Raw genomic sequence first — 21,131 nt, 5'->3', positions numbered from 1 at the left:
TAGTCTACAACCGACTGCACAACCATCTTACTGAAAATAACCTTCTTGATCTTCTTCAGTCTGCATTTTGCTCTCAACACTCCACAGAAACTGTTCTACTAAAACTCACAAATGATCTACAGCTAAAACCAATGGACACTATTCTGTACTCCTACTGTTGGACCCCTCAACTGCCTTTGATACAGTGGACCACCCCCTCCTCCTCAAAAAACACCACTCCATTGGTCTCCATGACTGTACTCTTCACTGGTTCTCTTCCTACCTATCTCACTGCACCGTCAGCATTAATCACAATCTCACGTCATCCTCTTCTCTTCATTTCCTCATCGGGGTTCCCCAACGTTCTGTTCTTGGACCTCTCTTATTCTTGATCTGCACCTCCTCCCTGGGTCAGCTGATAGCCTCCCATGGTTTCCAATGCAATTTCTACGCTGACAACATCCAAATATATCTATACCCCACAGCTCACTCTATCAGTCTCCACATGCATCACTAATCATCTACTAACGGACATATCAGCCTGGATGTCACACCACTTTCTCCAATTCAATCTATCCAAAACTAACCTCATAGTATTTCCTCTTCCAAATGCCCCTTCCTCTGACTTCTCTGTCAAGATTGAAGGCACAACTGTCAACCCATCCCCACATGCCAAGCTGTTAGGTGTTATCCTAGACTCGTTTTGACTACTGCAACTCCCTCCTCATTGAATTACCTTTCCATAGGCTATCCTCTCTTAAGTCCATCATGAATTTTGCTGCCAGACTCCACAATACCAACTGTTCAGCATATGCTACTCCTCTCTGCCAGTCCCTCCACTGGCTTCTGCTCTCCCAACGAATTCAAAATACTGACAACTTACAAAGCCATCCAAATTCGGCCCCAAGCTACATCACTATTCTGATCTCAAAAAAACAGCCAAATCATTCTCCTCATTCCTCCTGCTTTTTAGCTCCCTTGTCACTTCCTTCCATGCTCTCCTCCAGGACTTCTCCTGAGTCTCTCCCATCCTATGGAATTTCCTACCCCAATCTGTCTGTCTCTTGCTCTGTCTATATTTAAACAATCCCTGAAAAACCATCTTTTCAGACAAGCCTTTCCTGCCCCCACCTAATATCTGTACTTTATTTTCTCCATCAGCTCATCCCCCACAGAGATTATCTTTTGTATGAATTGATCCTCCCTTTTAGATTGTAAGCTCTAACAAGCAGGGTCCTCTGTTTCCTACTGTATTAAATTGTATTTTAATTGTGCTATCTGCCCTCGTGTTGTAAAGCGATGTGCAAAATGTTGGCACTATATAAATCCTATATAATAACAATTATAATAATAAATGTTTGCTTTTGGGTTTAATACTGCTTTAATTGGTTTAGAAAGCTGATTGCCGCAGTCTAAGTGCTGTTGTGTAGTGCATTACATGGCACTGAAGCCAAGATAAATTTAGGTATTTACATTAGCCGCATTGAAATTTTTTTTTTTGTCTGAATACACAGTTGAATCAGATGGTGCTTTTATACTGTTTATCTGCCTAAGATTAAGCTTTAACCAATGACCTTTAATATTGATGGATTTTGTATCAAGTGTAGTTTTCAGAATAAAAAATGCTATTATGTAGCAGACAGCAATAGAACAAACAATAAAACTAGTTTTAGTCAGCATAGCAGTACCACAATGTGCATCTTTGTATCTACAACAGAAACAGTAAAATTGTTTTATAATTTCTGACAGATTGCCCCCTACTGGGTTGATGTATTCCCTTTTCTATAAAATCAGTTAAACCATTTTGGTCCTCTCTGTGTTCCCTTAAAGGATACTAAACAATTAACAGCATGGCAGCTTCTCATATTGTGTTGTTTTACACTTTGTTTGTGTTTATAAATGAGCAGTACAGAGTCTGAATTTTGAAAAGCAAGGGGAAAAAGAATAAAAAGAATAAATCATTCACGCAGCAGCTTTTGGGAGCAAAGCTGAGTTAGTAAAGGGTTTTGTATTTATTAATATTATGTTATTTGTATTTTTTATGTATAAACTAAGACATTTTTAAGGATGTTTTTGGCAAGTATACCTTGAGGATGTATTTATAAATGTGTTGTAACATCTTTATTTTTAGAATTGACTTGTAAAACCAAATACTTGGGTTTACCTGCAGAAAGTTAAAAAAAGAGCAAAATCTTTGGAGATATAGTAGATTATGACCATAATACGCTGTGCATGCTAAGATAATCATAGAGAGGCAGATTTACATCAGCTACATCTGAAAGAATAACTAATATCCTAGCTAGGTTCTGACTGGGACATAAAATGAACCTGCATTTTTCACCAACAGCAGCTTATTTTATTTTATTTATTACAGGTACTTTACCTGTATATACACCATGTTCCAAATTATTATGCAAATTATATTTTTCTCAATTACCTAAATAATTGATGTAAATAACAGTCAGCATAATTCTCAAGTTATCAACTATTAAGAGTACAATTCACATTTTATTGAACAAATCTCCTAATGATAACAGTATTTTATTTCAACATAAAACATTTACAATGCACTGTTCCAAATTATTATGCACAGTAAGTTTCAAAACACTTTATAGGTTGTAAAGAACTGAAAATTGTCATTTGTTGTGTTTGCAGCATATTTACTGAAATCAAAAGCTATTTCAAACTTTTAACAACATTTTAACTTTTTAAACATTTTAACAGGTCACGTTACATTTTAACATAGGACCCCTTATTTGACAGCAGCTTCACAAGTCTTGCATCCATTGAACTTGTGAGTTTTTGGACAGTTTCTGCTTGAATTTGTTTGCAAGATGTCAGAATAGCCTCCCAGAGCTGCTGTTTGGATGTAAACTTCCTCCCACCCTCATAGATCTTTTGCTTGAGGATGCTCCAAAGGTTCTCAATAGGATTGAGGTCAGGGGGGTGATGGAGGCCACACCATAACTTTCTCTCCTTTTATCCCCATAACAGCCATTGATGCAGAGGTATTCTTTGCAGCATGAGATGGTGCATTGTCATGCATGAAGATGATTTTATTACGGAAAGCATAGTTCTTCCTTCTGTACCAGGGAAGAAAGTGGTCAGTCATAAACTCCACATACTTTTGCAGAGGTCATCTTTACACCTTCAGGGGCTCTAAAGGGGCCGACCAGCTCTGTTCCCATGATTCCGGCCCAAAACATTACTCCACCACCGCCTTGCTGATGTCACAGCCTTGTTGGAACAGGGTGGCCGTCCACCAACCATCCACTACTCTATCCATCTGGACCATCCAGGGTTGCACGGCACTCATCAGTGAACAGGACTGTTTGAAAATTAGTCTTCATGTATTTTTCTGCCCAATGCAGCCGTTTCTGCTTGTGAGCATTGGTTATTGGTGGCCGAATAGAAGGTTTATGCACAGTTGCAAGACTCTGGAGGACTCTACACCTTGATATCCGTGGGATTCCAGAGGCACCAGAAGCTTCAAATATCTGTTTGCTGCTATGTAATGGTATTTTAGCAGCTGCTATCTTGATCCGATGCATGGATCTGGCAGAAATCTTCTTCAATGTGCCTTTATCTGCACGAACCTGTCTGTGCTCTGAATCAGCCACAAATCTCTTAATAGTGTGATGATCACGCTTAAGTTTTCTTGAAATATCTAATGTTTTCATACCTCGTCCAAGGCATTGAACTATTTCACTCTTTTTGGCAGCAGAGAGATCCTTTTTCTTCCCCATATTGCTTGAAAATGGTGCTCTGCTTAATAATGTGGAACACCGTCCTATAGTAGTTTTTCCTTAAATTGGGCTCACCGGCCAATCTAATTATCACAGGTGTCCGAGATTGTTTTCAGTGATCAAAAGAGCCCTGACACACAATGCCATCCATGTGTTAAACTGAAAAACAAAATATTTAATCTTTGTGACACTTAAATAGAATTTGCATAATAATTTGGAACGCGGTGTAGTGCTGTCAATGTATGCAGCATTATTACATAATTCCCTGCCCTCAAGGAGCTTATAATCTATGGTCCCTAACTCACATTCATACATACATACTGTATACTAGGGTCAATTTAGACAGGAGCTAATAAGCCTACCAACATGTCTTTGAGGTGTGGGAGGAAACTGCAGTACCCAAAGGAAGCCTACGCAGGCACAGGGAGAACATGCAAACTACATGCAGGGAGTGCCATGTTTGAGATTCGAACCAACAACCCTAGTGATTACAGTATATTTACCTTGCTATCATTCCTCAATGTTCTGTTTACTCATTAGCATGTGATCAAGATCCCAGGTCACAACATAGGGCTAAAGAATTTCTCTTTGACTACATGTGACTACATTTCTTCAACCTCTCACTCTCCATGGGCACCTTTCCCTCCCCACTCAAACATGCACTGGTTACACCCATCCTCAAAAAACCCTCGCTGGACCCCACCTGTTTGAATACTTAAGACCCATCTCCCTGCTCCCGTTTGCCTCCAAGCTTCTCGAGCGCCTTGTTCACAACAATGTGAACTGCTACCTCACCGACAACAACCTTCTTGATCCCAGACAGTCTGGCTTCTGCCCACAACATTCCACAGAAACTGCTAAAACCAACAGCTATTACTCCATACTCATACTCCTTGACCTTTCCACTGCCTTTGACACAGTCGACCACCCACTCCTCCTCAGCAAACTCCACTCCATCAGCCTCTGTGACTCTGCTCTCTCCTGGTTCACCTCTTACCTTTCTCAGCGCACTTTCAGTGTCACTTACAACTCCTCCTACTCCGCTCCGCTTCCTCTTTCTGTTGGGGTACCCCAAGGTTCTGGTCTTAGGCCCCTCCTTTTCTCTCTCTATACCTCCTCCCTGGGCCTACTGATAACCTACCATGGCTTCCAATACCACCTCTATGCTGATGACACCCAGATCTATCTCTCTACTCCCCAGGTCACCCCCTCATTCTCCTCAAATATCACAAATCTACTAAGCGACATATCAGCATGGATGTCACATTACTTCCTTGAACTCAATCTTTCAAAAACTGAGCTTGTAATATTTCCTCCTCCCCGATCCCCCACTCATGACTTTACCATTAAGATCAACAGCACAACCATTGGTCATTCCCCTCATGCCAGGGTGCTAGGCGTAATCCTAGACTCTAGACTCTTTGGGCCCCACATCCACTCACTGGCTAAATCCTGCCGCCTCAACCTCCGGAACATTTCCAAAATCCGCCCCTTCCTGACCAATGACACCACAAAACAACTTATCCATGCCTTGGTTATATCTCACCTCGATTACTGCAATGCCTTCCTCACTGGTCTACAGGCTATCCCCCCTTCAGTCTATTATGGATGCTGCTGCTAGATTCATACACCTTACCAAACGATCAGCGACTGCTGCCCCTCTCTGCCAATCCCTCCACTGTTTTCCACTAACCCAACGTATAAAATTCAAAATACTAACCACAGCTTACAAAGCCATCCACGACACTGCCCCTAGCTACATCATCGACCTCATCCACAGATATCGGCCAAATCGCCCACTCCGCTCCTCCCATGATATCCTCCTCTCTAGCTCCCTCATCACCTCCTCCCACGCTCACCTCCAGGACTTCTCCAGAGCCTCTCCCATCCTCTGGAACTCCCTACCACAGCATGTCCGGTCAGCCCCCACCCTGTCTGCCTTTAGGCGATCTTTGAAAAATCACTTCTTCAGGGAAACCTACCCCACCTCCACCTAAGAACTGTACTTGCATCACCTCCGCCAGATCATCCCCCGCAGCTATCACCTTTTGTATCACCTCCCCCTTCCTTTAGATTGTTAGCTCCATGAGCAGGGCCCTTCTGTTCCTTCTGTACTGAATTGTATTGTAATTGTACTGTCTCCCTTACAGTATATTGTAAACGCTACGCAAACTGTTGGCGCTATATAAATCCTGTATAATATTAATAATATTGTGACAGTGCTGGGTGCTTGAAAAGCCAATTGCCAAAAACAAGAGCTGGCATGTAGGAGCGAGGGTAATGAGGTATATACTTCCACATATCTGACATTGCCCAATATGTAATTTGCCTTCTTTGAGTGAAAAGAGCCACAGGGGAGTGAATGGGAGGTAAACAAATCAGTGCATATTCCAACATTAAAAGTAATCTTATCACTATATACTGTATTTAGAGATATTAACCCTCAAGATCATTAGCCTTTATCCACTTTCTGACTGCCCTATAGAAGAAACACTGCTACAGGGTGGTACATGTGTGCAAAATCACTTATATATACCCATGCCGCCATTCGCAGCCACGGCTGTCAATCACCGGGTCCCAACTGGTGATTACTGCCATCTCCCGGTGATTACTGAGCATCTCTGACGGGGAGGAGAACAGTTTGTAAACAAAACAGCTCTCCTCGCTGTTAGCTCATGCACACTACTTTGCATGGCTGTGCTGTGCACAGCCGTGCAAAGCAGTGTGCTTACAATTAAGCACATGGACACAGCACATAGTAAAACAACACCCAGTTAACCCTTTGATAGCCCCTCATGTTAACCCCTTCCTGCCCAGTGCCATTAGTACAGTGTCAGAGCTTTTTTTAGCGCTGATCACTGAATTGGTGTCACTTGGGATGTCAGTAACACCAATTCAGTTCCCTCCAGTGTCAGAATGCCCGCCGCAGGCCCGCAGGCCCGCAGTCCCACTATAGGTTGCTGATCGCTGCCATTGCTAGTAAAAATTAAAAATACAACAAAAAATCCCAGTATATATTTGTAAACACTATAACTTTCAAATAAACCAATTCATTTTCACGTATTGGGATTTTTTTTACTGGACATGTTTAATAGCAAAAAGTAAAAAATATTGTTTTTTTCTCAAAATTGTCGGACTTTTATAGCGCAAAACATAAACAACACACAGGCGATCAAATACCACAGAAAGAAAGCTCATAAAAAAGGACATAAATTTAATTTGGATGCTGCGTTGCATGACCGCGCAATTGTCAGTTAAAGTAATGCAGCGCCATAATGCAAAAAATGGCCTGGTCTGGAAGGGGGGTAAATCCTCTGAAGGGCAAGTGGTTATTCCCTCCAAACACAAAAATAGCTTCCTTCAGAATAGACTAAAACAAATAGTTCATACACATGTGGTCTGAAACATAAAAATATGGCTCAAAGTCCACAGTTGTCATTGACAGTGGCTCCTGAGTCAGTATGCTTTGGCTCTGTCCCTCTTTAGAATAGCTACATGTAAGTATGTAAGTTTGTAGTTCCAAACTGGAGTCTATACATAGTAAAGACTTAGCCAGCACTTCATAGGTCTCGGTAGGCACAGGGGGCACCCACATACCTGGAGTAGCAGCATGGCCGAGGGGCAGTATGAGGATGAAGGTCAGGGGAGAAAAATTATAAAAACAACAGCAAAAGCATGTCTGTAAGTTCTGCCCATTTTGCAAAATAAATTACTATAATATCCCTTTAACGTAGTTTTTGATCAAAATTCTTGTCCTCTGGTGCACCAGTGGGATAGTACCTGAAATTGAACACCACACAAAAGACATTTTATAAAGGCATGTGTCAAATCTAGAGCATATTTAGTACCATTCAATAATCTGTAATGATCATTAGTGATCATAGCTATCATTATTTTAGGCAACAATATTTGAAAATATTTTCTTGTTAATGTAAATATGAAAAATAATACATGCATTCTGGCTTAAAGTGTCTATGTGGGAAAAACAAAAAAAAATAATCAGTGCAGTTGAAAAATATGCAAGCGATGAATAATTCCTCTTCATCCTGCTAGAAATGCTGTATCTCCCAACTTTCAGTAGAGGACTGACAACCAGGGTACAATTAAGAATGTTCAGAATATAAATATGTGGGATTCTAGCTCAAATAGTTTGAGCTCTAGCTTGTCTACTCCTTTCAGTGTGCAGTTTTATATTATTTTTTTAATTCTTTATTTTCACTTTTTCATAAATGCAACAAATTACAAACCATGAATGGAGAAATGGAATTTGACATTGTCATTAAGAAGTAAACACAACAGCAAAGTGTTTAAAGTTCAGTGAAATGGCAATCAGCACACAAAACAATTACTGTACAAATGGACTCTTGTAACTGTGACTGATAGAATTTGCCCAGTTTTACCAGTCCCAGGAAAGGCAACTCTGAAAGAGGGTGGGGACATGTAGTTGCAGATTGTACAATAAAGACCAGCTAATTGTGACATCATCAGAGTGTGTCCTGTTTTTTTTCCTAGCCTTCATGCTCAAGTTATGATCATCTAACACTTGAACACTTGAAAGTTCCATGGTTGCATTAGTTATGTAATCTTTCCTTCAAATCCAGATTACTGAATGCCAGTGGTTTGCCATTGACATGTGTAGAGACAATCTCTTTAGTAACTGTGAAAATGATTGGGGTGTTTGAGACTTTAAGACAGCAGATGAGTGGAGTGAAGGGCATGGGAGAAAGTATATTTTGCACTCCTTACTTGCTACCTATTTTTGCTAAGTAAATAAAGCCTTGCAGTTGTGTATGGCAATATATTTAAAGTGATTGTTTTCTTTTTTTTTTTTTTTAATAGCAAACATGTTATACTTACCTGCTCTGTGCATTAATTTTGCACAGAGAATCCCCGATCCTCCTATTTCCGGGTCTTCCACTGGTGCTCCTGGATTCCCCCTTACCAAATACCCCCAATGCAGCAGCTTTTATGGGCTTGATCCCAAGCCAGCTCTCTGTGTCCCTCCTCACTGGATGTGATTGACAACAATGGGAGCTAATGCCTCTCACTGTTGTGTCTGGGGCTATGAGGAGGGAGAGAGACGAGAGAGCCTCTGCTCTCCTGAAATTAATTGGATTGAGATGGGGCTCAGGTAAGCATTAAGGTGGAGCTGGGGGAGCTGCGCACTGAAGAATTCGTACCTCAATGCTGCTAATGCATTAAGGTAAAATCTCTTTCAGCTTTAGACACACTTTAAAGAGATTAGTTAGCACTGATGTATTTTTTTTCCCAAACTACTCATGTTTAACTCATGCCGACTGTAGGCTGTCATATGACGTCCTCAGTTGCAATGGTTATATCCGGATGATGCCTGCAGTTACAGGTCCAAGTTTAATTGAACAAGCTGAAGTTACTAGCTGATTAGATACAATGCACAGCTGCACCATATTTTGCACTCTCCACTTTTAGTAAATCAACCCCTTTGTGTTCTGGTGAAAAATCTTAAATTTGGGATTCTCTCCAATTTTTCGTCTTGGCGACAAAGGTAAACTTCCCCAGTGGAGACACAGACAACAAAAAAAATATGACAGATGTTATAACCCTTCAACATTCTATCTAAAACAAATAAAAGTTTAAATACACTTTAGACATTAGACTAGCAGACCCCTCTACACTCCATTCAATAAAGTATTCCTGAAGTTTTCCTTTTACTATGAATGGTATAGCTTATCAATAAAGTTACATTTCTTGATTATAACTACAGTATAGATTCAGCTCATGCGCCAATAAACATTTACAATCTGTAAATGTAAAATACAATTTGCATTGGTTAAACTTGTTATGCTTAAGGTAATACCAGGAAGTGCCAAATGTTCTTTCCTTGTAAACCTTGTACAAACTAAAAGTTAAAAAAAAAATTGCACTCCGTTAATCGTATGCCTTATTAAAATTCTCAACTCCAGAAGGCATTTTTTAGCAAGCCACTGTGATCCTTTGCTTCACACTGTTGGCCTTTTAGCGTGATGGCTGGAAGCAAGTGGTAACAGTACTTCAGTTTACTCTGCATGTATAAGAAGCCATATTCCTCTTAGTCTCCTGCTAAGTACATCAGTTGCACAGAATGAGGTTATCTGTATGACTTCTTTAGAAATGGAATTTAATGGTATTGGCTTCCAGGAATCTCTAAACAAAACTTTTTCCTCCTTTTTTGTAAGTTCAAATGTGAGATTGTACTGTAGTCAGATAATGTTTATAAAAAGAAAAAACTGTGTCCTACTAGTACAACTATAAATATATTGTTCTCTATTACAGAAAACTGCTCTTCTAAAAGTTCTTGCTGTACTGAGTTTCCAGTGATTGAACTTATAGTACAAAATATGAATGTTTCTTTGGCACAAAGTAAAAAAGGACACTGTTTATTTCACAGCTTCCTCTTTAGCAAGCATTTGTAAGGAAAATAGGAAAGAAAAAAAGATGCACTCGTAAATAGCTGATTTCAGCACTGAATGAATATAGAATTAGTTTTGGCACCCAGTAGAATATTCAATAAGGCTTCTTTTATAAGCAATTGATATTCTGCATAGTCTGTGCATAATGTTCTCTAGAGAGTATGAAAAAGGTTAACATATCATTAGTCTTGCAATTGATTTAGCTGTACTTTACACACAACAACAACAAAAAATCAACATGTGACCTCCTATTTCATGGAATTAGTTTCATTGCTTTTGCGGTTATTGACCTCTTAATGAAAATTAATCTCTAAGCTATTTTTAAAAAACGTAATAATGCTTTTCTCTTTGAAGCAATCATAGAAATCTAAGAAAGTCTACAGTTATTATGTTCCTACACAAACACTATATTGAGCCATTTTTAAATATGTTAGATGTACCATATTTACTTACTTAAAAATAGTAATGCCTTTAATCCCTTCCCACCAGCAATCTGTATATTAATGTTCTCTGAGAAAATGTCACATCCCAAGGATTTATTAATATACATTCTCCCCTTTGAGAACCAGCAACCAACTGTTGTTTCCGATCATGTGATCTTATTTCAGCTCTGACATGTAGATTGTAGGCTCCATTGTTAAAAATGAAAGCCTTCAGCCTGCAATGTTCATCTGAAAAGCCATGTATTTAATGATTCAACTGCTAAAAATAATAATAATTAATAATACATAAAAATAATCCAAATAGTATACCAATTAAAAATCCAATACGACCTTATAAATACAGTATGTATAAAAAATGGTTTGGGTGTGCAACTAAGTCATAGAGTTATTAGGGTAACTGACGAAAGGCTGGTGCTGTAAAATTTAGCCTGGGCATCAAGGCATCAATGGCCTCTGATTGCACAAAGGTTAATGTCCTTTTTAAGACAATGATTACTGATGAACTGGAAGTGGATCTGCAATATTCTAAATTTGACCACAGTATTTGGTGGTTTAATATTTTATTTTATTTTGTTTTCTTTTATTATGTGGTGCAACTTCATCCCTGATTTAGCATTTGTGTAATCACTAAGTGGTTGAGTTATTAAGAAATACTTTTTTTGCATAATAAAGTTTTTGAAAATTTGTTATATAATGGCAGTCAGATAAACGCCTGTTGACCGCAAATAACTATAAAAGAGGTCATTTGTGTCAGAAAAGTTTGGAGAAGATAAAAACTCTGTCTAGTTGACAGAAAATTAATATTAGCTGATATACTTAAAGTTTTACTTCTAGACAATGGTAGTTGACTGATTTAACAAGACTGGAAGGGTTTTTTTTGTACAAAAGAGGTTTTACTGTACATTAAAATGTGATGTTGATGATTATTCTTTCGTCCATATTAATGTATACCAAAATAGCTAAGCACTACAATTTCTTTTCAGATGTTGTTTACACCATGGAAACGCTATTCAATATACATATACGTACATCTATAATGGAAGAACTGTATATGTCAAATAATCATGAAGTAGCAGCCATGCTTAAATCTGAACTACTGGGAAAAATAAAAAATACTGTATCAAGCTAAAATATTTTAAATGTGGCTTTGTATAGTTCAGGAGGAGGGTGCTGCATGCTTACTTCCCCACCGTTTCTCAGCCAGCCATGCTGCATGCCTAGATGAGGGTTTGGTATAAATACTGGGGGGACCTTATAATGTTTTTTGCTCTGGGGCCCCTATGTATCCATATCAGTCCCTTACCCACTAGATAAGGGTGTGTGTGCCTTATGACGGGAACCTTACAGCTTTTATTTACAGGGAAAGTAAACACTGTTTAAAAAATGTGTACTGTGCTGTTAAGAAAAATGGTGTAGTTGGTCCCCCTTAATATTCATACCAGGCCCTATGGTGTGGATTTGGAGGGTAAACCATAACATTTATACCATAGAGTCCCCCCCCTAATATTTTTCATACCAGGCCCTTATCCAGACATGCAACCTGACTGGCCAATAAAGGGAGAGGCAGCAAACATGTTTTCCCCATGCACCATACCAGGTCATGTAACCTTAAAATTGGGGGGGGGGGTGCTTTGTGTAAGAGGGGCACAAATATTTCCCCCCAAAATGCACTGTCCTCATATTAGCGACTAGGGCCTCATCCCCACATCTTTGACCAAGTTTATGTGATAGCACTGAACAAGTACCAGACCACCTCACAGCTGATGATGAAAAAATGAGGCAGTCCAGATGGCTGCACTACTATAGAAATCATCTTTATTTAAAAAATCACCAAACAGGGTGAAACATCAAATAAAGGAGCAGGGTGATATACTGACATGTTTTACTCTACACTGGCATTTCATAGCTGTCTTAACCACCACTGTTAGACATACTCATATAAAATGCTCAGTATCTCATCCGCAGGTAAAACCAACAAGGCCATCAAGACAAACGGGAATAAAAAAAACCCACCCACAAAAGTTGCACATCCAGTTTAAGCACATCCTTTTTGAGAATTGGTGACCAAAACTGGACCCCATACTCAAGAAGGCTAGTGGTAGAATTATAGTTTTATTTCTTTTCATTTTTAATGCATGCTGGTAGTCTACTCGCCTTGCTTGCTGCACGTTGGCGTTGCATGCTATGCTGAGTCTGTGATCTACTAAAACCCTCAGATCCTTTTCCATCATTGATTCCCCTAGTAGGTCTCCCCCTAGTGAATAACTTTCATCCATATATTTAGCTCCCAAAAGATTTTTTAATTAAAAACTTCATCTGCCATCTAGCTGCCCAGAAATTATTTCATGCATTAGCTTGAATTGACACTAATTGTCCCTCCATTGTCTTGGTCAGGCAAACTGGATATGCGTCTAGTCTGGATTATGGGGGGAAACAGTTTTTTTGCCTAGGGTCCCCATCAAAATCTGTTATCAAGAATAAAGATCGTGTAATGGCTGATGGGGGACCTTACACCTGTTTCCTAAAAGAACAAAACACAGTTTTTGTAACCAATGTGTACTGTCTATCCAGGTTCTGGTATGGATATAAAGGGGGAACTCAGCAATTTTTTTTCAACTAGGAATAGGCTGGCCAGGAACAATCATTTACCTGAATTATTTTTCAAAATTTCACAATCCACATACTTCGGTGGTAATTTACAAATCAAAATCTATAAAAACCACATAGATGGGATCATTGCTGACCCCTAGATATTGTGACCTGCATGGTTTGCCTAAATTAGTATTTGTGCGAAATATATGAATTAAGATTCACTGATTTGTGAACTACAAGTCCATTTGTTTGTTCTCATTTTCTAATAAAGTTTAAAGTGTAACTGTGACCAGGCTATGTAGATTCAAATACTTTTCCTGACATTTTCCTAAGCTACAGACTTAGTTTACATCAGAGGCCACAATCGCCCAGCAATAACTTGGCAGTCTTCCAATCTGGAATGTATAGATAAGTGTAGTGATTTCAGCAAAGCTTATTTTAGTGTAAAATTACTATGTTTGTCATAAAATGCTTTGCCAGAACGCACTCATTTAGCTGTTTAGGCCAAATTTGCTTGAAAAAAGCTCCAATCCTTTTTTTTTTATTTCTTTAATTCAAGGGTGTTTTATCAGGATGTAGTGTATTTAGAGTATATTAGTTTATTTAACTTAGCGTTCTTTCTATTTCTGTTTTTATTTGATTGTCATTTATGTTTTATTGCTTCACATTTCTTATTCTACTTTTCTTCACTATCTTTTTTCTTTCTTTGAAAAAAAAAAATACAATATATAGGCTATGGGGGGGGGGGGGGGTGGCACAAGAGCATTGAACATTGGTTTGGGATCATTGAAAAAAGCTTCCATAACTCTCAGGACACATCACCACTGTAAATCCTATCCTAAATTTACCTATATCAATGACTCTAATGCATTTAACAGAAATGGTGAAATGTCAACAAAATCTCTAAATTTGTTCAGAACTTTCAGTGAAAGGTAAATTATCAGTTTAACTAATAACAGCTCTAATTTAATAACAGAGCAGGTGGTCTGGAAAGGGGAAAAGATTAAGCTGCGTTGTTTACTAAACAACTTCAGTATTTCTGCTGTTCACATATGGATGAATTATGCCGGTGTGGCTACAGCTATAGAGGTCAGTGAGGACTTGTTTTACAGCTCATGCTTGTTGAGAACATGTAAATGGATGAATATCCATAGCCTGGCTGCAAGTTCACTTTAAATTAATTAAATCCAATTTGTCCAATCTACGCACATGTTATTTAAGTGTAACTAAGCCCTTCTATCCCTTACAGTTGAGGACACTCTCATCTTAGCCTCTAAGCTGACATAAGCTCATTGGTAACCATGACACCAGTGGCATGCCTAGAATGTAACTCTTTTGGAACAGTTAAATCAGTTTGTTTAATTCCACTTTAAAACATTAGGTCAGTTTTTGGTTTCAAACATTCAAACATAAATTTTTTAATGCAATAACTGAAACACTTCCCAACAGTAGTTTATATCTCTACCTTGTCCAACAAGAAAATAATGATGGTGGTAACAGTCTTGCTAATGTATTTTCCTGCTACTTATTTTAAATTACAGAGGACTTATTGGGTGAGCAAACAGAAAAATGTAGCCTCGGCAGCATATCTTTTTCTGCTGCAGTTCATAAACAATATAGCCAGCAACAACACAAAGCTGAAATTCCAGTTAGGGTAGGAGTTAGAAAGTTTCCTTTATATGGCATTTACAGTTGAACTTTGTATTGCAGACAACAAAGATTTTGATGCCTATTTATCATATACAAAAGTGGACCCAGATCAATGGAACCAGGAGACTGGAGAGGAAGAAAGATTTGCACTGGAAATTTTGCCTGATATGCTTGAAAAACACTATGGTTATAAACTGTTCATACCTGACAGAGATTTAATCCCAACAGGAAGTAAGTAAATCCGTCATATCTGATTCTTTTCAGCTTTATTGATTTTGCTTTGCTGCTAACCCTTCATACAATGTGTGTTTTTAATCTATCTGTAAACTCATTCTAACATGCACTGAGCAAATACATTATGATTCTTATGTTATAAGAAACTCACAAATAAGAGTAAAACACGAACTCTATTGACAAAATTATGTTTTTATAACCTGGGAAAATTGCAGCTCTAATAAGAAGTATTCTGAATAGGATTGTGATGATTGATGAATATTTATAACTTAACGCACAGGGAATCTATTAAACAAGGAAGACTCAAAATAGATTGTATGGCTAAAAAAATATATAGTTTGTTTCATAGTTTATTTTAGTTTGTATTGCATTGTGATTCTGTGAGTAAATAATTACAAAGTATATGCAAACCAAATCATTTAAATTTGCCTTGCAGCACTTGGTTTGACTCCCAACCTCAACACTACTTGTATAGAATTTGCACACACTCCAGGTGGTTGTGCATGTTTCCTCCCACACTCCAAAGACAAGCTGGTAGATCAACTGGCTACTGTATAAATTGGCCCTAATATGTACATGTATGCATGGGAGGTGGGGACCTTAGATTGTAAGCTCCTTGAGGGCGGGGACAGATATGAATGTTTAATAAAATAAGTAAAGCACTGTGAAGGATTGGCACAATATACATGCCTTTAACAAATTAAATAGGCTTCAACAGGTTATTGTAAGTTAAAAAAATTACCTGTTTTGGTACTTTTAAATATCCATAAAAATAATAACTGAAAATTCTTTCATTAAAGTTCCTTGTTAAGTAATTTCCTGTTATAGAGTTGCATTGTATTGTCCCTGTCTCCCAGTTGTGTTCCTACGATGACTGCATTCCAAAAAAGTCTTCCAAAGAAGTGTTTACACATACAGTATTACACTGGAAAAGTCCACCCACGACCAATGACCAATCCAGTCATTCCAGCACAATCTCCAACACAAACTATTCAGCATCAAGAAGTCTTCCCTGGGAATTTATATGCTGCCATCACCAGGGGCGGACTGACCATTTGAGCTCTTGGGCACTGCCCGAGGGCCCGGGGTCAGTAGGGGGCCCCATGAGATGCCCCTGGTACCTTTCATTGGCTTTTTCATAGGCTTTTTTGGGTGTGGGCAAGGACACAGGGGCCCCATGATCCCCTATTGTCCGGGGGCCCCATGAGTTGTCAGTCCACCCCTGGCCATCACTGGAGAGCATGTTGGCAAAAGTGACTGCCTGGAGGCTGCAGATGATAAGCATTACCGAGATGATACACACATCAAAAATGTGAAAATAAGTTTTCTATTTAAAAAAGGTCAATTGTTTGTGATGCACATAACTTTGGCAAACTAAGTGTAATTGAGTTAGGGTTTACATCAACTTTAAAGGGTTTGTTCACTTTTACCAAAACACTGCCTATGCAGATAAGCGGCACCTGTATATATAGTAACAAACTGTGCAGCTTTGACTAAAGTTGAATAATGCCCTTGCTATAGATGTAAGCCATTTACCTACCTCATGAAGTCTGACCTGAAAACTCTCTGGATGTTGCTAGGACATTGCTAGCTATTACTATTCACCATCACAGGATTGAGCTGTCAAACTCTAAGCTCAAGGCTACTGCATCTGGGGCAAGAAAGCGTGTAAAAGGATCTGAATCAGAGAAAGTGCCCTTGTGATTGTGAATGTGAACAGTAGTAGCTGGGCCTCACTTAGGAACGGTCTAACAATGTCCTCGGAGTTTTCAGGTCAAGCTTCATGGGGTTTGTAAATGGCCTACACCTTTAGCTAGGGCATTATTGAAGTTAGATCAAAATTACACAGCTTGTTCTAAAGGATCTACAGACATTCCTTATCTGCATAGGCAGTTTTTTGGTAAAAGTGAACTAACCCTTTAAAGAGACGTGGCCCCTAGGCCATGAATTTTAATAAAAATGCATTATATTTACCTTTAAAAGCCTCCATTGTGTAGACAATCAAAAGCACTGAAACTGTTGCTGGATATTGCAACCTTGGAGGTGATGTCAGCAGCCCCATCAGACTCAAAGTTATTACTCAAGGGACAATTTATAGTATTATACTTTGCAACACCCCAGCAGCTACAAAGAAAGGTTGTGTAGGAAGTGAGCTGACACAGAGAATAATAAGACATTCCCTGAAGAGAAGAGGGTTATAACATGCAAGGAGGGAGAGGGCTTGTCTAGGGACTTTCCAAGTCAATTTTTCAAGCAAGAGGCACATTAAATGTGAAAACAATTATTTATGAGAATAAAAAATACTGAAAGTAAGCACTTAAAGTGGTAGTAAACAGTCAAAAAAATCTAAAAAAATGTCTCCTACAATATAATAGCATAATGTTCTAGTATGCATCACATTCTAGCACATTATGAAAATCTTACCATAGAACAAAGCCCTCCAGTGGCACACTGTCACCACTGACAGGGCTTCCATCTTCACCCAGTCTTCCTCCCGGGTTCATGTTCTTCAGCCGTCTGACTGGCCCAGTTGCAATAACATCACTCCCGTGCATGTACGCGGGAGTCACGGTCACGGCATGACTCTCTCAATGGACGGCGCACCAGCCTTAGAGAGTGCGGTGCGCATGCGCTGATGATGTCACTGACTGATTGTATAGTAATCATCTCCTAAACGGTGCATGTTTAGGAGATATTTTCTGTACCTACAGGTAAGCCTTATTTTAGGCTTACCTGTTGGTACAAGTAAACAAGGTAGGCTTTACTGCCATTTTAAAATACTTGTTTATTTATGCGACACTTTACTGGCAACCTATAGGTGGTAAATAACAAATTGTTGAAGCATATACATATTTTCTTAAAAATTTCCTATATGTTGCAATGTGTTGCACAGTACAAACTAAGATTAAAAAATATAAGACTATTGAAAAGTGTATTGGCAGTAATGCAGGATTTTAGACTTCCAGTTTGCATTTTTACACATCCTTGTGGGGATTCAGTATGTGCATTACTGAGCTGATGACAACAGTTTGAATTTGATTAAACATGGCAGATTCATTTATGGTTGATGAGTCACCATTCTGCTTTGTATTCCTTCATCCTTAATTTAGAATTATATCATATTGCCGATCAAAATATTTACAATGTACCTCCACTTTTGCTGAGGAAAAAAAAATGTTTCTCTCTCTCTATAGAGAGAGAGAGAGAGAGAGGGGGGGGGAGAGAGAATACAGCAAGGATGATACAAACTGCATGAAAAACCATGAAAGTGTATGCAAACTTAGAATGTCATACATCTATGCAATACATGCATATTTCACTATGTTCAATCTTTTTTTTAAACACTCTCTTGTCATCCACAACTTAAGGTCTAATTACTATGTAGTTCCAATATAAGAAATGGGTGGGCTAATTAAACTTCTCGAGAGATCAACAGTTTTTTTTTTTGCACTTATCAAGCAAACATAGCACTTAACAGAGCAAATAAGAATAGTCCATTGTTAGGATTTACATACACTTTAATCAAGTGCAGAACGCCCTGCATGGTGCTAAGCTTGGTATGAAAGTGACATAATTCTGTATTAGAAATTCACAGCTGGCTGGAAATTAAAAAATGTAATTCTAAGAACATCACATTATAACATGTATTTTATAATAAAGACTAAGACTGTATATTATATAATCTTTTTGTTTCAAGACAAAAGGAAATTAAATTTTTAAACATTGTTTAAACTAATTTTATTCATATTAATGTCTAATTTGTATTAATGGCTAGTTTGTTCCTCTTCTCTTACAGCTTATATTGAAGATGTGGCAAGATGTGTGGATCAAAGTAAAAGGCTAATAATTGTTATGACTCCCACATATGTAGTGAGAAGAGGATGGAGTATATTTGAGCTAGAGACCAGACTTCGGAATATGTTGGTCACTGGGGAAATCAAAGTCATATTGATTGAGTGCAGTGAATTACGTGGGATTATGAATTACCAAGAGGTGGAAACTCTCAAACACACAATTAAGCTTCTAACCGTTATCAAATGGCATGGGCCAAAATGCAACAAATTGAATTCAAAATTCTGGAAACGTTTACAATACGAAATGCCTTTTAAAAGAATAGAACCCATCACACATGAGCAGGTTTTAGATGTCAGTGAGCAGGGACCTTTTGGGGAACTGCAGACGGTCTCAGCAATCTCCATGGCTGCTGCCACTTCCACTGCCCTGGCCACTGCCCATCCTGACATCCGTTCTACCTTTCATAACACTTACCATACTCAGATGCGGCAGAAACACTATTATAGAAGCTATGAATATGATGTACCTCCAACTGGCACCCTGCCTTTTACCTCAATAGGTAATCAGCATACTTATTGCAACATACCTATGACACTTATCAATGGACAGCGGCCACAAACAAAAGCAAACAGGGAGCAGCACCCAGATGAAGCCCATACAAACAGTGCTATCTTGCCACTTTTGCCAAGGGAGACAAGTATATCAAGTGTCATCTGGTGACAGGAATGGTAGGGGCACAGCAGCCCCACCCCCACCATCCCACAGTTGGAAGCGGATCTTGCAGTCTGGTGCCTGGAACTTCATCCTCGACTGCTGCTGTTAAACATGCATTACAATCGTTAATATCTGAGGAAAAACAGGGTCTTGTACATATTTTTGCAATTTATTTGTAGCATCAGTGTCTTCCTGTTTTACCCATGTCTCTTGCCATTACATTTTTGACTTTGTTTTATATGTCAATGAAATTTGTCTAGTTACATTTTTTTATGAATAGACTGATGTATAGATAGGCAGCATTCTCTTTTACTTCTCCTTAAGTATAGTTTTACATTATTTTTTTTTTATTTAAAGTTTTTCCCTTTTTTGGAATGCTTGAACCAACCACTGGATAAGGATCAACATTCATTTTGTTGGCTTTATTAGTATTATACATTCATGATGCTCAGCTTTCAGCATCAAAAGAAAGAAGTATGCAAGATTCCAATGACTCTTATTTTTTAAGATAACCAGCAGAGCTCACTTTTGATTCCTTCTGCCCACCTACCTGATGGCAGCATGCTTGGTTACACTTCAAGATGGTCTGATTGTTTAACTTTTAACTAACTTAAATGTCTATCATTCAACAAGATTCCTGGTCTGTATTTATTGCTTTGCAGTAACATAGATCCTAGAGAGCAGTTTTAATGGAAACATTTTTCTATCAAAAGTTTTTTTTCTTTCTTTATTTTATCTTTATTTTACCATTTTTTTTTTAGATTTTGTGAAGGGGTGAATGGGGGGATCACATTGTTTATAGTTTATTGTTTCCTTTTTCTCTACTTTAAAATACCACTTGAAATGCTACAGTGCTATAGTCAGACACAAAACATGCATTGTTGAAGTTATTTTTGTATGGTGGTGTCCATACCAAAGCTGAGAAAGACCTTGTTACTATCAAAGACTCCTGTAATATTTTTAAAAGTGTTTTGCCTTATCAGATTTCATTTTGTTAAGATTACAACTTTATCAGCTTAAAGGCAATTTAAATTTATAACTCAGGAGGTAACAAACACCAGATGTGAACGCCAACATGCATAAAGCCTTTCCAACAGATTTATTGTTTATAAAAATTAATCAGACCTAAAATGTTAAACACATTTTACTGAATAAAATAAAGAAATATGTTTATTTTTAAGAAAAAAAAGCTTCTATGTTTGAGAGGTTGAAAGTGTGTGTTTGAAATTATTCATTTCATGGTATAATGCAATATATTGAAAGATAAACATTTTTTATCAACTTCAGTGTAAATAATTATGATGCATTACATTTACATTGTAAAGTGAAAGATGTAAGCTGGCCATCAGTACATCATAATAGTTTGACATCAGGAATGTATCCATCAAGCGAAAAGATTCCTGTCTGATAATTATATAAACCTGTACTCTCAGTTCTTTTGAGTTCATGCGAGAGGGTAAATGTCTGTCACACACCAACACTCTTCAGTGAGATCATATTTGTTGGTGGTGCTCTTAGGTAGTGGTACCCACCCTTTATATTTTTGAGAT

The 21,131-nt window shown here is 38.2% G+C and overlaps 1 protein-coding gene across 1 annotated transcript in view; it reads left to right on the top strand.

The window, feature by feature from the left end:
* IL1RAPL1 (interleukin 1 receptor accessory protein like 1) overlaps nt 1–20,754 on the top strand; it is a 1,773,934-nt gene extending 1,753,180 nt beyond the window's left edge. Inside the window, exons 10-11 of the mRNA XM_089673890.1 lie at nt 14,899–15,069; nt 18,869–20,754. Of these exons, the coding sequence (XP_089530016.1) occupies nt 14,899–15,069; nt 18,869–19,587 (890 nt within the window). The 3' untranslated portion in view covers nt 19,588–20,754. The remainder of the gene's footprint in view (nt 1–14,898; nt 15,070–18,868) is intronic.
* The last annotated feature ends 377 nt before the right edge of the window (nt 20,755–21,131 follow it).

Source organism: Staurois parvus, unplaced genomic scaffold (genome assembly GCF_062004578.1).
Source record: "Staurois parvus isolate SC_StPar_1 unplaced genomic scaffold, SC_StPar_1.0 ptg000145l, whole genome shotgun sequence".
NCBI classification, from domain to species: Eukaryota; Metazoa; Chordata; class Amphibia; order Anura; family Ranidae; genus Staurois; species Staurois parvus.
This window is presented reverse-complemented; position numbering and strand designations above follow the sequence as displayed.